Source organism: Mercenaria mercenaria, chromosome 10 (genome assembly GCF_021730395.1).
Source record: "Mercenaria mercenaria strain notata chromosome 10, MADL_Memer_1, whole genome shotgun sequence".
NCBI classification, from domain to species: domain Eukaryota; kingdom Metazoa; phylum Mollusca; class Bivalvia; order Venerida; family Veneridae; genus Mercenaria; species Mercenaria mercenaria.
In genome coordinates this window covers 56,909,854-56,925,165 of record NC_069370.1, presented here as the reverse complement: position 1 = coordinate 56,925,165, position 15,312 = coordinate 56,909,854, and the positions used below count along the sequence as shown (strand labels likewise).

The window sequence follows — 15,312 nt, the reverse complement described above, 5'->3', positions numbered from 1 at the left end:
ATGTTTACCGAATTGTAAAACTTATGCAAAAAATAGATATTGTCATATCAACGAGAAATAAAATCGATTGTATAAAATTTTTGAATACATGTTTCGATGTGTGTTGTTGATTTGTGCGCCCGAGTTATGGATAGTTATGGAAGCCAAGAACAACAGAACGAAAATTAAAAGTGTACCAGAAGTGTAAAGACATCATATTTGAAAACAATACATTAAGTCTTCACGCCGTGTTTTATGCAAGAATAGCGGCTTTGAGTTCTTCAAGCAAGTTCATGTGCCTGAAAGAAAACACAATTTCATACACAATTACAAGAGCGTATGATCTGGCACATATAGCTTATAATTTCCTTTTCATTTTACAGCCGTAAATATAGCATTGAATCAGTTTGCAAGTCAGACAGACACGCTTGACTTCAATGGATACTTATGGGAAGCCAGTTTAGCAGTGGATGGTTGTAAACCACCTTTTCCTAATAACGATTATGAGGGTTCCCAATGCTGTAGCGGAAGCTTTGCTGCGGGAGGAAACACGTGGACAGTCTTCCTACCCTTGCAGTATGTCATAGATCGAGTTATTGTAATCGGAAGAAGTGGTGAGTTCATTTGATATTATAAAAATGCAATAAGTAACAGGCATGTTGCCAAAAACACGACTGTTAAATTACTTGTACTAACATATATTGTAGTGAATCGGTTTTCTTTTTAAAGTAACTAAAAAGATGTCTCTTGAAGTATATCTAGCGCGGTTATATATTGTTAAATTAATTGTCCGTTTATCACATGTATCACACTGGCCATAGCTTTATCAGATCAAGTGGCTCCAACGTTGTTTGAGCGGTGAATTTTACGCCGATCAGATGGAGAAATATGGCCGATACTACAAATTTCCGGTATTGTAAGTATGATTTTAAGGAATTTCTACCTGTTTGATAACTAATCAAATGAAAACGATGGGTGCACCTGGAGCGCAAATGTGTCTATGTTTTAGCAAATATGTCCATTTAGCTGAGATTTGTGCCGTTTATTCAAACACTTCTGTACAGTCCGGCGGGGGAAGGAGATTTTTGACAGTTTTTGACAATATCGCATCAAATATAGTGTTAATCGGGAACAAGTAACTGTTAAAACACTTTTTATGTAAAGGGCTACCTCTTAAAACAAAGCGTGTTTATTTTCATAGAATTATCCAGGGTTATTTCTGAAAAATCGGCCGAAAACCTAATGCAACGCCGTTTCGAGTGGGTCGTTATCCAACGCAATCAAGTGGATACCGTTCTGTGTCTTACTTGCGAAGTCTTATCCGTCTTAAAAACAGTCATTAAAGCCTAACAATGAATAAATTTAGTGAGTTTTATAGCATCATAATGATCCCGCCATTTCTAATATATTGTACATCGAACAATATCATTAAGTAAATAATAGTAATCGTTCGTAAAAACAAGAACCAGTTCACGGATATCTGTCTCCTCCACGAATGGTACTGAACAGCATACCAAAATCGGGTTGACTCTTTACATCAGTATAGTTACAGTTGGTTACTTTTTAGTCCCTTAAAACCAATACATTGCGATTTCATTACTAATTTGTTTTGCATTTAAACTGTTCATACAAAATAAATAAAATTTCGTCCATGATAAAAGTATTATTGTTTGTCAGATTTTCATTCATATTCCTGTGGTGGCGTTCATTTATTTTCAGAGAAATAAATCACAGAGAACGTTAAAATTGGCCAGGGAAAAGACAATATTTTATTTGTCCTCCATAAAACAGAAACGACGTAATAAACCTTTATGGTCCCGTTCAAAAATGAAAATACAAATGAAATACAGACACCAATGAAAGAAAATAAACCGGACCAGCAATACTAATAGAGATGTGCCACAGTTGTACTATTTAACTGTCTCTAACCAAAGAAAAGTGATGTTTGTCAACGGGTACTTATTCGATTTGATAAGAGTTAGAAATATTGTAAAAAATAATGTATCTTTTGTTTCAGAAAGTTGTCTCAGGACAGCCTTGTCGCTTGCAATGTCTAAAAAATCTGTCTCTTCCTCTGTTAATTCTTCAAACATTTCATCACATAAAACTTTTTCTTTTAATACCTTATTGTGAACAGGTTTTTTTCCTGATATTTTGGTGCTTGAAGTTGGAGTTAGCAGTCTTTTCGTTTGTTTGTTTTGTTTTTTTTTTTTGTTGTTTTTTTTTGTGTGTGTGTTTTTATTCACTTTGAGGACATGGAGAAAATGCTCTTAATCGTTTGCTTGATGACACGTCTCTATTAGTATTGCTGGTCCGTTTATTTTCTTTCATTGGTGTCTGTATTTCATTTGTATTTTCATTTTTGAACGGCGACCATAGAGGTTTATTACGTCGTTTCTGTTTTATGGAGGACAAATAAAATCTTGTCTTTTCCCTGGCCAATTTTAACGTTCTCTGTGATTTATCTCTCTGAAAATAAATGAACGCTACACCAACAATATGAATGAAAAAAAAGTACAAACAACTGATTAATACTTTTATCATGGACCAAATTTTATTTATTTTTTATGAACAGCTTAAATGCACAACAAATCAGTAATGAAATCGCAATGTAATGGTTTTAAGGGACTAAACAGTAACCAACTGTAACTATACTGATGTAAAGAGTCAACCTGCTTTTGGTATGCTGTTCAGTACCATTCGTGGAGGAGAAATACCCGTAAAATGGTTCTTGTTTTTACGAACTATTACTATTATTTACTTAATGATATTGTTCGATGTTCTTCCTTGCTTTATGTTTTTGTGTTGATGTTTTTTGACAATTTACACAAAAATATGTTAAATGTTAAGCTAACATAAAAATGTAAAAGTGCAATATATAAGAGATGGCAGGATCATTATAATGCTATAAAACTCACTAAATTTATTCATTGTTATGCTTTAATGACTGTTTTTAAGACGGGTAAGACTTCGCAAGTAAGACACAGAACGGTACCGACTTGATTGCGTTGCATAGCGACCAACTCGAAACGGCGTTGCATTAGGTTTTCGGCCGATTTTTCAGAAATAACCCTGAATAATTCTATGAAAATACACACGCTTTGTTTTAAGAGGTAGCCCTTTACATAAAAAGTGTTTTAACAATTACTTGTTCCCGATTAACACTATATTTGATGCGATATTGTCAAAAACTGTCAAAAATCTCCTTCCCCCGCCGGACTGTACAGAAGTGTTTGAATAAACGGCACAAATCTCAGCTAAATGGACACATGTGCTAAAACATAGACACATTTGCGCTCCAGGTGCACCCATCGTTTTCATTTGATTCGTTTTTTAACAGGTAGAAATTCCTTTAAATTATACTTACAATACCGGAAATTTGTAGTATCGGCCATATTTCTCCATCTGATCGGCGTAAAATTCACCGCTCAAACAACGTTGGAACCACTTGATCTGATAAAGCTATGGCCAGTGTGTGTATGGTTTAATTTAATGTGTAACGGTAAGACGTTTGGCCGACAGGAGTTGTAGTGTAATGCTATTTACATGCTTCATTTTCACAAAGCATTTTCCGTTCAAGCCGAACTTTATGATAAAACTTAATTTATCATTTATATGTAAACTAGATCTATATGCTTAAAATCAAATTTATATCGGGGTGACGTTAAATCCAACAAAAATGAAAAAAAAATTATCTAAAGTGAATAAGTGCCTTTTCAAGACTTTTAGATCTAGTACAAATTGCTATCATAATTTCAGTCTCAGACTTGTCTGATACCAAAACATGTTCAAGGTCAAGTACATAAGCGGTAAGATAACAGGCCGATAGGAGATAAAATGTACTATTATTATCGCTATCGACGGCGCAAACTTCTTCATATTTTCAACCCAAACTATATACTAGATATAACCAAAGAAACATCAGAAATATCTTTTGCCAGTCACATTCATACAGCTCTTCCTTTCTTCCAAACACAATACATGACTGGAACTTACTTCCTCAACATATCAAATCATCTCCTTCAGTCAATGCCTTCAAATCAAATCTCAATAAACCCTTACCAAAATCAAATCCATTATTTAAAGTCGGATCCAAAAAAGGCAAAATTCTTTATGCTCGCCTACGTCTGGGTTGTAGCTCCCTTAACTAAGACCTCAACCGCCGAGGACTCACAAACACTGCCAGATGTGGTTGTGGTGAGATACTGGAAACTGCCGACCATTATCTGCTACATTGTCGAAAATACCAAAATCTTCGAACTGACATATTTTCCAATTTCCAATGCCCTCTAACTCTTTGGTGATGAACATTTGTCTTATCAACATAACATTTATTATCTCATCAAATAGATTCAATGCATAAGCTGCGACACCCCACATCTCCCCTCTCCCCTCTCAAATGATGACGAGAGACAATAGCTTAAATATGCTAGTTAATTCTTTCACTCCTCATTCCAAAAAACAAAACAAAGAAAAACAACAACAACAAAAAACATACAGGCTAGTTATTATTCTTCATTTTACCTCTGTTTTTCTTATGGAGCGGTATTCATATGAGTTTTAAGTAACTTGTTTTCCAATCCGTTCGATTAATATTTTCTTTGTTTGTTTTGAACTATTATGAATGATGTATGTTTTTTTATCAAACTTTGTTAATTCAAATGTACTACTCGTGTTTGTAAATATAATTGTGGAAATAAATACAGTTTAAACCAACCCAAACTACAAAAACTACGGACCAAAAAAGCGCTCATATCAGTGTTTGATTGTATTTCCCCGTTCAGATATCATTTCAAGAATTGTGAGTAAATACTTAACGTATCACGTGAAAGTAATCACCTTCTGTCATTTCACAGACGGGTCATTTTACTTGATAAACGCACCACAACAACAACTGACTGTGTCTATAATACTTGCAGTCCTGAAAATTTTCATTTTTCAGACCAGTCAACCCAGCTGCAGGATTTTCAGCTGTATATAAGGCAAAGCTCGATATCTCCAGAAATACTAGTTTATGACAACACCGGCATCCCTTACGGCAATGGATACTTTGACATTCCTATTACTTCAATGTTACCCATCACTCAGGTCACTGTAAAAAGGCCGTCAGGGCCACTTTTGCTGTGTGAAGTTGAAGTGTTTGGTGGTATGTATCTATCTACGATGAAAAAGTAACTGTCTGATTAACTGTAACCGAACTCGAAATATATAATATGCAGGGCACGAGGAATGCTCGCTAGTGAGTTCTTTTCATTAATTCAGGTAGGGGCCTATGTACATGCGTAATAGTAAGCGGTTACTTATTATTGTTTGAGTGAAATAGTCAGTATCTTGTTATAACACTGATACACATGTATTGTATGCAAAGATGAAATTAAAAGTCCTATAATATTGTATTACACTTAAATGAAGTTGTGTTTTGCATTATATAAGATGTATGAATAACGTGTCATGAGCATTTGTTTTCATACTGTGTAAACTGGGTCACATATGAAATTTCTTTTCATTACCATTTAAATAATATATGTGACACGAGAGGCCTCCGCGGCCGAGTGGATATCCCACCAGCGATGTGAGTTTGAGCCTCACTCGGGTCGTTGCATTCTTCATGAGAAGAAGCCGTTCAGCTGTCTTACGGAAGGTCGTTGGTTCTACCTCGCGATTAAATAATGCACGGAGGGGCACCAGGGTCTTCCTCCACCATTACAGCTGGAAAGCTGCTATATAACCTATAATTGTGTCCGTTAGATCCCAAACAAAAATGGATGATTCAAAATCTTGGTGTGTTTAATAATGTCGTAAGTAATAGTCAAAGTTTGGTTGTTTAAGTCACATAGAGGCATTTAGTTGTGTCTGTATATTCAAATCAAATCATAGTGAATATTCTATTTTATGCTAACTAATGAAATACTGTTTTCTACCAGTTAAATATTTTAATTTATTTTATGCTTTCCAGTGAATTATCGAGTTTTCTCAGTGAAATAAAAGTGATAATCCACAGTTTTGAAATAGTAGATTATCATTTTTATTTTTCATTGTTTTTGCCGAACTAGTTCCGGTTCTCCGTCGCAATTGACGTCATATTGTATACCGAGCGTTATGAATACCGGGGACCATAATGACGATGACATTGTTAAAATGACGTCATTTGTGTTATGCTTTCTGTTGACCTTTCCCGCGATTTTCGACATTTTATAAATTACGCAACAAAAGTAGATTTTTACACATGAAATAAAAAGAAAATTTGTTTGTGTCAGTGAAATATCAATTTTATTTCACTCGTGAGCACCAAAAAAAAGTCATTGCCACTCGTGAAAATATCAGTTTTTGATACTCACATGTGAAATAAAATTGATATTTCACTGAAACAAACAAATATCCTCTATATCTCATCACTCACTCACACTGTGAAAATATTAAATCTATATTTTCACACTGTGAGAGATATAGCTCCGCCCCCTTATACACTGTGTATGAATTTTAAATTATTTGCTTAAAACAGGATGAAAATTGTAGTCGCACTTTGTTCTTTAAAGTATATTTCTCGATTCAAATTATTTTACTTAATGAGAATTTCATAACGCTATGCAGCAAAAAAATAAAATAAAATGGAACTTTATGTTGTGTGCGTCTTTCTAACGTCACAACAGGTCTGACGTCATGTCTGTTTACGCGCGTCTGTTTCCCGCGCTGAGATTAAAATTGTTGCAAAATGCACATCTCAACGTAATTGAGCATAAAATAAAAAGAAAATGTGTTTGTTTTTCGTGAATATGGAATATATCTCACATCGAAGTGAGAAATTTTCACATTTTCACTCGCGCTGCGCGCTCGTGAAAATATTTGAAATTTTCTCACTTCGAAGTGAGATATATTCCATATTCACGAAAAACAAACAAATATCCTCTATTTATTTATTCTTTTGTTTAAATACAGCTCCTTCCTGTTTATTTCTTTTCAACAAAAAAGGATACTTCTAGCGAATTTCATTCCTATAATTTCTACATTTGACTTTCTCTTTTTGTGATTTGTAAATATACATGTGGGAACAATATGTCTGATATTTTATCTTATTACATACTCATTTAAAATCTCCAGTAAGTTTCAATGGAACCTGAAACGTCAATTTTTTCCATATTAACGTTAAAGTTTCATATCGGGTTTGTGACGTCATTATTAGATTTGTATCGAGAAATATACACCCATTGTTTCGCGGAATAATATTATGCTCCTAAAATTGTGCAATATTTCCACTGCAGAACTCCTGTATATTTCCCGATACGAGTCTAATAATCTCTTAATATAGAATCCGAAAGTAAGTCGATGTTTTAGTTCATATACTGTTTGATATTTTAGAAGAATTTATCGATACATCATCACCTACAGCGGATTCTACAACTCCAACAACACCACCAGCAGCAACAACAACTACCACGCCAACAAGTATGTTTACCAGTATACATTTATGATTTACAGCGATTAATATTTATTTGCTAAAAATATAGTTTCATTGTAATTATAACAGTAATAATAGAAAATGAATGATATGGATGAGAAGAGTAAATAATTGTTTTTACATCTACATGTAGTAATTTTTTCATAATTGCCTTTGTGGTAAACTTATTTTACCTCAGCAGTTGATATGTTAAAAGCTTTTTCCTAGTCTAGATAATTCAGTTCTTACTCCGCTTGTTATTACTGTATGTAATGTAATATCAAATTAAGGTTTATATATCCTATATCCCTATATTTCAAAAGTGACTGTGTTCATATCTTCGTTAAAGTTGTGCTAGAAGACCTACTACATGTGTATTAGCTTATAATTAAATATTATAACTAAATAGCAGCTTAAGGCTAATCGAGAGTTGCATGTACATACATTTTTTACAACTGTCTTTTAAATAAGTATTTGTCGTAACATTAACATTTTTCTTTAGATCTTCAATGGTTCTATAACACGTTGCTTTATGTCTAAATTATATTCCAGCATCTATTAACTTCTTTTATGTATTTGATACTTACATGCATATACTACATGCACTTTTAGCTATTATTTCTATAGAATTTTTATACATGTTTATAGCAGATAATGGTCATAAAAGCAGTTGTTAGAACTGCAAGAAAGCTGGTAATGAAAAAGTCATGTTTTATTTAAGTAGCTGTATGTGTAATTAAAGAGGAAATGATACTATATATATGGTAAATTCCTGTAGTAATGACATAGTAAGTCCGTCCGCCTTTCCGTTCGTCCGCACTGTTTTTTTAGATCACTCAATATCTGAGCTGCATTGCTCAAGGTTATATCGCAAAATTCTTCAAAGGGTGGCATGTAAATGGGTCCAAAGGGGTTTAGGTCAAAACTTTTTTGCTGATATATTTAGCGTGCATCTATTTAGCGTTATTGGGGATATCGTTTGGCGCATTTTACCACGTCATCACTTTTGACGTACATCCTGTGTTCGTGTTTGTGAAAAGAAGTTGATGTGATACAGTCGCTGAAACCAAACGTTCTTTGAGTATTGATATCATTCAAGACATTTGCCTTTTCCGCAGTTTAATTATATCATGCTGGTTGCAAAGTTCTTGTCCTCGTTTATAAAAGGCTGCGATAGATATGGTTAAGTAAGTCCGTGATAGTCTATACATGTATCTTTTCTGTGTCATCTGTTTGGTGTTCCTATGTGTCACTGAGCGTAGCACAGAAATTCCCTTCTTTCATACCAGCGGTCAACCATGGTTCCCTAGTTAAACTACTTCATCTCAGGATTTTGACGAACCTCTGATGGATTAGAATGAGAAATTCAAACCGTAGATATTTGATTTTGCACTTTCTTGTTCTGTCCCTATTTTAATTCTTCGAAGTTCAGTCGTATTTTAACTTTGTAGAAATATTCAGCGCAACTTTGCGGTGTTGGTAGCAACTTTGGTTTATATGTGTAGGGCATTCAGGTTTAATCTTTAAATGCAAACACTTTATAGCAGTAGCAGGTACAACTTCTGAGGGAACGATAACCACAACAACTGCAGGAGAAACATCAACCATTCAAAGATCAACGGCTTCTAGTCATCAAACATCAGCTATATCACAACAGACATCGTCGACAACGAATCTATCAACATCGACATCTAGTGCACTTACGACACATTCAGAAACGTCTGCTGCGTCGCTAACTTCCGGTACAGATATGCACGCATACGCGATCATTTCAGCTAAAACTTTCAACTTTTTTCCAGTCTTTTTTTGCGCGCGAAAACATATTTCTAAACAAATTGTTTTGCTTTAACATGAGCAGTCTGATCAAGCGCAAATTAAGCAACAACACATTTTCTTTTCTTTTTTGAAATAGTATACTCAACTTATTGCAAGCAAGCGGGAAAGCAAATATAACCGCGTTGTTTTCATCTGACAATTCCATTAATATGACCTCTTAGCTGAGCATTTACACCCTGTAGTGGCTAAATAATTATGATTTAGAATGATTGCTAAATGTTTTACAAATGTAATAAAATGTAAATATTTTATCACTTGCAGCTTCGACATTAGCAGACACAACGACGAGTACTGGACAAGGTAAGTTTCAAGACGTTAGTTTCAAGACCATATATTTTAGACCCTTTAATTTTCGTATTATCAAAATCTATTCATTTATTAAACATACGAATATTAGGTGTTTGTAACCTACTCATAGTGCAATAAAAATTAATATACATGTGCCATTTATACATATGAATTATTTCAAAAGTCATTGCTTCTCATTAGACCAGTTTCGTGAAATTCATTGATAAAAAATACAAATTATAAACGACAAGCTTTGACATAAAAGAAACCAAACTTATGATTTTTGTAAGCATGTTGTATCAAACAGAAACCGCTAAAAAATAAAGTTTTTCATCTTGCTACGGTAAAGCCTTTAAAATAAACGTTTTATATCATATCAATTAGAAATTTAAACAGTTTTTAATTTCATTAAGAACACTTATAATCATTTTCTCATTGTTTATTTTACTATACATTTGAATTTGACAACCAGATTCGAAAAATGCACATCTATGATTCATGATAAGGATGTTTTTGTTTGGTAATACAAAGTTGCATCACAGTCGCATTAATGGTATTCTGCTAAAAGTCCAATAAATACATGTTAGAACATAGCTTTGTTATATTAATTTCATGCCACACGGATGTAACTAGACTTCTGTGACTAATGCTCTAGTAAATTTGAAACATGTCTTGTCAATGTGTCATTACTTCCGTGTGTTATACATGTTCTTTCCAAATTTATACAAATCTTAGTAAATTAAACTTATGATTGTTTTTGAAATTGTAATAGAAAGTAACTTCTGTTAACAATATGCATATATACAAATAATGTTAATAAAAAAAGGAAGAACGATTTAAAAATCATATTATATAAACGCGGCTTGTCTTGTCTTCATATAATATTTTGATAAGATTTACCCTTTGATCGACTTTTCCATGTACCTTTTTATTAATTACCATTCTTTATCTATAGCAATCTTACTGTGATGCTATCCTCCTTGTAGCCCGACCCATTTGCACTATATATATATGTATTGTTACCATTCATTTAATTGTAATAGTTGCAATAAAATATTATCAAACTAAACAATAAGTCTAATTGTTCATATTAAATCGGCTATATCTATTACAGAAATATGAGCAATAAGAAGAAAGCCGTTGAAAAACTTTTATTGTTAGTTTCAGTAAAAATGCATCTCTGATATATTGTTTTACTATGCTATCATAATGAATTAGAAAAGGTCGAACGGTTTTCTCCTATGGAATCTTTAAAACTTTAATTATATCATACGAAATGCAAGCCTTGTAAAGCGAAGTTTATTTGATTTATTTGCTTGTAGATGCCTTTAACGACATCTGGGGGAAATGTTCCATTTCTACTGTTTTATGTATATCCCTTACTTGTATGCTAAGTGTTCTTGTCTTTACAGAACATAACAAACTTGTGTTAAACTGTTCTCAGTATCGTCCAATATCTCTGAACAAACATTTGATGACTACTCTGATCTTAATGAAAATTAGAGGATGGCAAAGATTTTTGATAAAATTGCATAGGTACGCTTTTAATGAAACGCGCCTGCATCAACAATTATTCTATAGACAAAAAGTGTTATTTCTCATTTATATTTTGTACTGTAGATGAAACAAAATCGACAGTATTTCTAAATAACATATAGTCTGCTTTGTCAGGGGAGGGCCCCCGATAATGTTGTTATAACTTCTGGCCCAGTCCTTTTGTATATTTACATTGATGTATTTATGTATGCTTGTTGTATGTGTGTGTATATAATATGTATATATATATATACAATAAAATATGATTAAACTAAACAAAATCCTTTACCAAATTGCAGAAACAACAACAGCTTTATCTACACAAGGAACAACTTCTACACATGTATCAAGTGGTGGAGGTAGGTTATTTTATTCAGAATGTATTATTTTTGGCTTTTATTCGTTATAAAATTTTCTCATTATTATTCTAATAGTTTGATTTTTTAAGCGCAATAAAATATTACAAAAATAACGAAATGTGTAACATTAACCAACTGTAGTTAGTTCGTGTACAAATTATCCATAGATATATCAGAGACTACACTGAGCTGATACTAGATTAGACATTCCAGGATTTAGCTAAGTATTTACTAAATTCAGTGTTTGCGTTAGAAACTTTGCGTGTGATATTCATAATTGCTTACATGAGACGTAGTGTTGTAAACTTCAGTTATTCAAAACATACAACTGTACGATTGTTAGCATTTCGTATATTTATATTCGTATCATAGTGTTAGTTGTCAAACATTGAAAACAAGTTGTTGTTTTTTTTTTGTTGTTTTTTTTTTCGTCTTTGCCACGTTTCTTGTAACTGAATTTTTTTCTATAAAAGGAATGTGATATGTACTGAAATATAAATAAATGTGATATCTGTTTGTTGCACTACATTATGGTTGTATGTACTTATGCTTATTTTGCTTACCTTTAATGCCCAAAGATATCTAGATTTATATGAATATGCTTGAATGGCTTCTCCTGCTAACTGCTTACAGATGCTGTATCTAAAATAGCTTTATAAATACCATAAGAATAACAAACACTACAAAATATTCTTATACATATTAATGGTATCATTATGATATGCTTGGGGATGTTAGGCAAAGATTTATTTGTTTGAAATTAAATTTCCTGTCAATTTTCATTACACATGAATGGTGCAGATGACATGCTATTTTGTGTATTGAAAAACTCAAGTACACAGTTACTCTGTACATAAACAGTTAATTTCGTTTTCATGTTCTTGGTAAACGGACGGGACCTCTGTGGCCTAGTTGTTGAGGTCGTTGAAATTGAATCACTTTCATCTCACTTATGTGGGTCCGAGCCTCATCTGGGATTTAGAAATCTTTATGTGAAGTGAAGAAGCCTTCCAGCTGACTTACGGAAGATCGGTTGTTTTACCCATATGTCCGTCCTTTAGGAAATAATGCATAAGAGGTACCTTGGGTCTTCCTGCACCATGAAAAGCTGAAAAGTTGCCATATCACCTATAATTGTACCGGTGTGATGTTATACCAGAAGAATTAACATTAAAACTTCATGTCGTGTGCACTAAGGCTATTGTTTGATCATTAATAGCAAATCGCTTTAGAGATATTTTATAAGATGTTGACGTATAGCCCTTTTATACAGATATCTTAGCTCAAACAGTATTTTGGTTTCTATATAGCTGCTCAGATGCATCTTGAAAGACATAGAAATATAAGGGTACATGTTTTGTCTGGGAATAAGACAGACTGAACGTATCAAAATATGTGTTTCTATGATTATAACATACTAGCAATGTAATTGCAACAAATGACAGGTGTTAATGTTGCCTTTGGCCAAATGGCTACCCAACGGGAACCACTTAATTACAATGGCTTCTCGTGGACTGCGGACAAGGCGGTTGACGGTTGCTATGACAGGGCCACGCCCGATATCTCACGATGTTGCAGCTGTAGCCAGCAGGTAGACCTCGGAGACAACTTCTGGAGATTGACATTTACTGAGACTCAGATACTTATGAAATTAAATATATTCGGACGAGGAGGTAACTGATCTTGTAGATTAACGCATGTCTTGATTAAGTTATGTCTAATTGTGATTTGTAATGTATAAAATGACCAAATTCATAAGATAAAACCTGCTGAATTGGCATTAAAAAAAATTAATCAGGTTGTCCATTATGACGTTTCATCATCAGTAAGTTATGCACTTTACTTTCAATTTTAGTTTTCTGGCTCATTTGAAAGAGACGTCTTTAAAAGTTAAAAGTGGAAATACAATGTACAGCTAAATTACAAATGTCTTTTTGGCTGATTCTCAAACAGATGGTTATATTAACACTTTAAAGAATCGAATATCGGAAATTTTGATTGTAGTCTGTAATGTTTGTAATTATAGTCTTCATGTACTTCGTTTTAGATTTTGGGACACAGTTAGATGATTTTATGCTTTATATCAATGATTCCTCTGGCACGCCTGTGTACGACGCTGCTGGGATACTATACACCGATGGAATTTATGAGATAATTCTGGAACCGGAAGTTCACGCTGACGCTATTATTGTCAAGCGTCCAGTAGGACCAGAGTATTTGTACATAACTTTATGTGAAGTCGAGGCTATTTCTGGTGAGTATGATTTAAAAATAAAATGATTTATATGTGTTCATGGTCGGTAATATTCACTTAAAGTGAACTCGGTTTTAAGGAAAAATCTCGGTTATAAGGAACTCATTTTCCATTTCATTTGTCCCTGTAAAACCTTCCATCAATAGATCTGCCGTGTGCGTTTCAAATAATATATTCATTCTCATAACCCGTGTGAAGCATCGTCTGCATTTTATATATTTTAGAAGTTTTTGCATCATTGAACTATTTGTGCTATTTGCTATTTGGTCAAAAGATGGGTACGGTGTTGAAACAGAATGTCATGAACACGTCCTGCTGAAATGCCCACTGATGTAGCTACGAGTGAGGGAAGCTGTATATTCTGAGTTTTCTGCTACATTGGCTGCTACAGCGTTTAAGGGCGACCTTCACGAGTATATCGATCTTAGACTCTAGAGTCTCCCTTATCCAATTCCCTTGCCCGCCTAGAAGAATGTCTTTGGAAGGGGGATGAATCACAATAAACAGCAATCATTTCGTGAAAAAAAATCGCATTCTGTGCGAAACAGCATTTTGTTCTGTATAATAACTATTTATTCATAAAACGCGCCGTTTTTTAAGTTTTATGTTTGTTTTACAATGTACATAACAGATTGAATCTTATTGTAAACTGTGTCTTCAAAATGTGATACCACTTTAAACGTTACAGCCAAGCTAGTAAGGGGGCCTTTGAAAATTGACGTAAGTGGACCTAACAAATACTTATTTGATACTTTGTTAACGAAACTTCTAGAATAATGGATGATAAAGCCAGATATTTCATATGCATGACCTGTAGTGGTATTGGACACGAAACTCGCGTAACACATTTAAATTTTATCAACTGATAATATGTTTTTAATACCCGCACAGATAGTTCAGTTAAGTTGCTTTCTTTAAAAAATTTGGCCTACGATCAAACATTCATTATAGTGTTTTATGTGTGTATAACGGATAAAGATTTTGTTCTCTTATTCGATTTCTAGCATGTGATGACGGCTTTTTCGGTGAACAGTGTGATCAAAAATGCGGTTTCTGTTTAGAAGGGGAACCATGTTATAAAATCACCGGCACATGTCCAAACCAGTGCGCTGCCGGATACCAAGGAACTCAGTGTTTCACACGTATGTAACTTTGTTTTATTTTTAATTAGTTTTAATAAGAAGACCATAGTAGTATTACTATATTGAATATATATTATAAAACCAAAAGTTAAGATTATGGATACTTTGCAAACGTTTGGACTCCATGTACCTTTGAATAAAAGGGAGGGGAATTTTATTTGTTAATATAGATTACCTTTCTGAAAATAACCTTCCTCAGTTAAAGATTTAGTAATTTCCATCATCCAAGCTACTTATCACTATCGGTTCAATTGAGTCTTTGATACCAGTAGTTTTCAGAGTATCTCTGATTGCTGTTATCTTCTTAAAATGAAGTGAACATCATCTTATAAGACATTTATAAACGAATTCAATGAAATAAAACCTCTAGGAGCACTGTTGTTCTTTACAGCGAAAGTTTTGTTGTGTCAAAATTTATTCCTTGGGCATATTTGACATGAAACTTTTATGAAGCTGATTTCATTAAAATTCATTTAAAGTCTT

At 33.5% G+C, this 15,312-nt stretch overlaps 1 protein-coding gene across 1 annotated transcript in view; it reads left to right on the top strand.

Annotated features, from left to right (window-relative positions):
• LOC123561470 (uncharacterized) overlaps window positions 1-15,312 on the top strand; it is a 49,172-nt gene that overhangs the window by 15,912 nt on the left and 17,948 nt on the right. Inside the window, exons 15-23 of the mRNA XM_045353862.2 lie at window positions 363-593; window positions 4,922-5,125; window positions 7,336-7,422; window positions 8,959-9,156; window positions 9,512-9,550; window positions 11,374-11,433; window positions 12,879-13,106; window positions 13,481-13,687; window positions 14,692-14,829. Of these exons, the coding sequence (XP_045209797.2) occupies window positions 363-593; window positions 4,922-5,125; window positions 7,336-7,422; window positions 8,959-9,156; window positions 9,512-9,550; window positions 11,374-11,433; window positions 12,879-13,106; window positions 13,481-13,687; window positions 14,692-14,829 (1,392 nt within the window). The remainder of the gene's footprint in view (window positions 1-362; window positions 594-4,921; window positions 5,126-7,335; window positions 7,423-8,958; window positions 9,157-9,511; window positions 9,551-11,373; window positions 11,434-12,878; window positions 13,107-13,480; window positions 13,688-14,691; window positions 14,830-15,312) is intronic.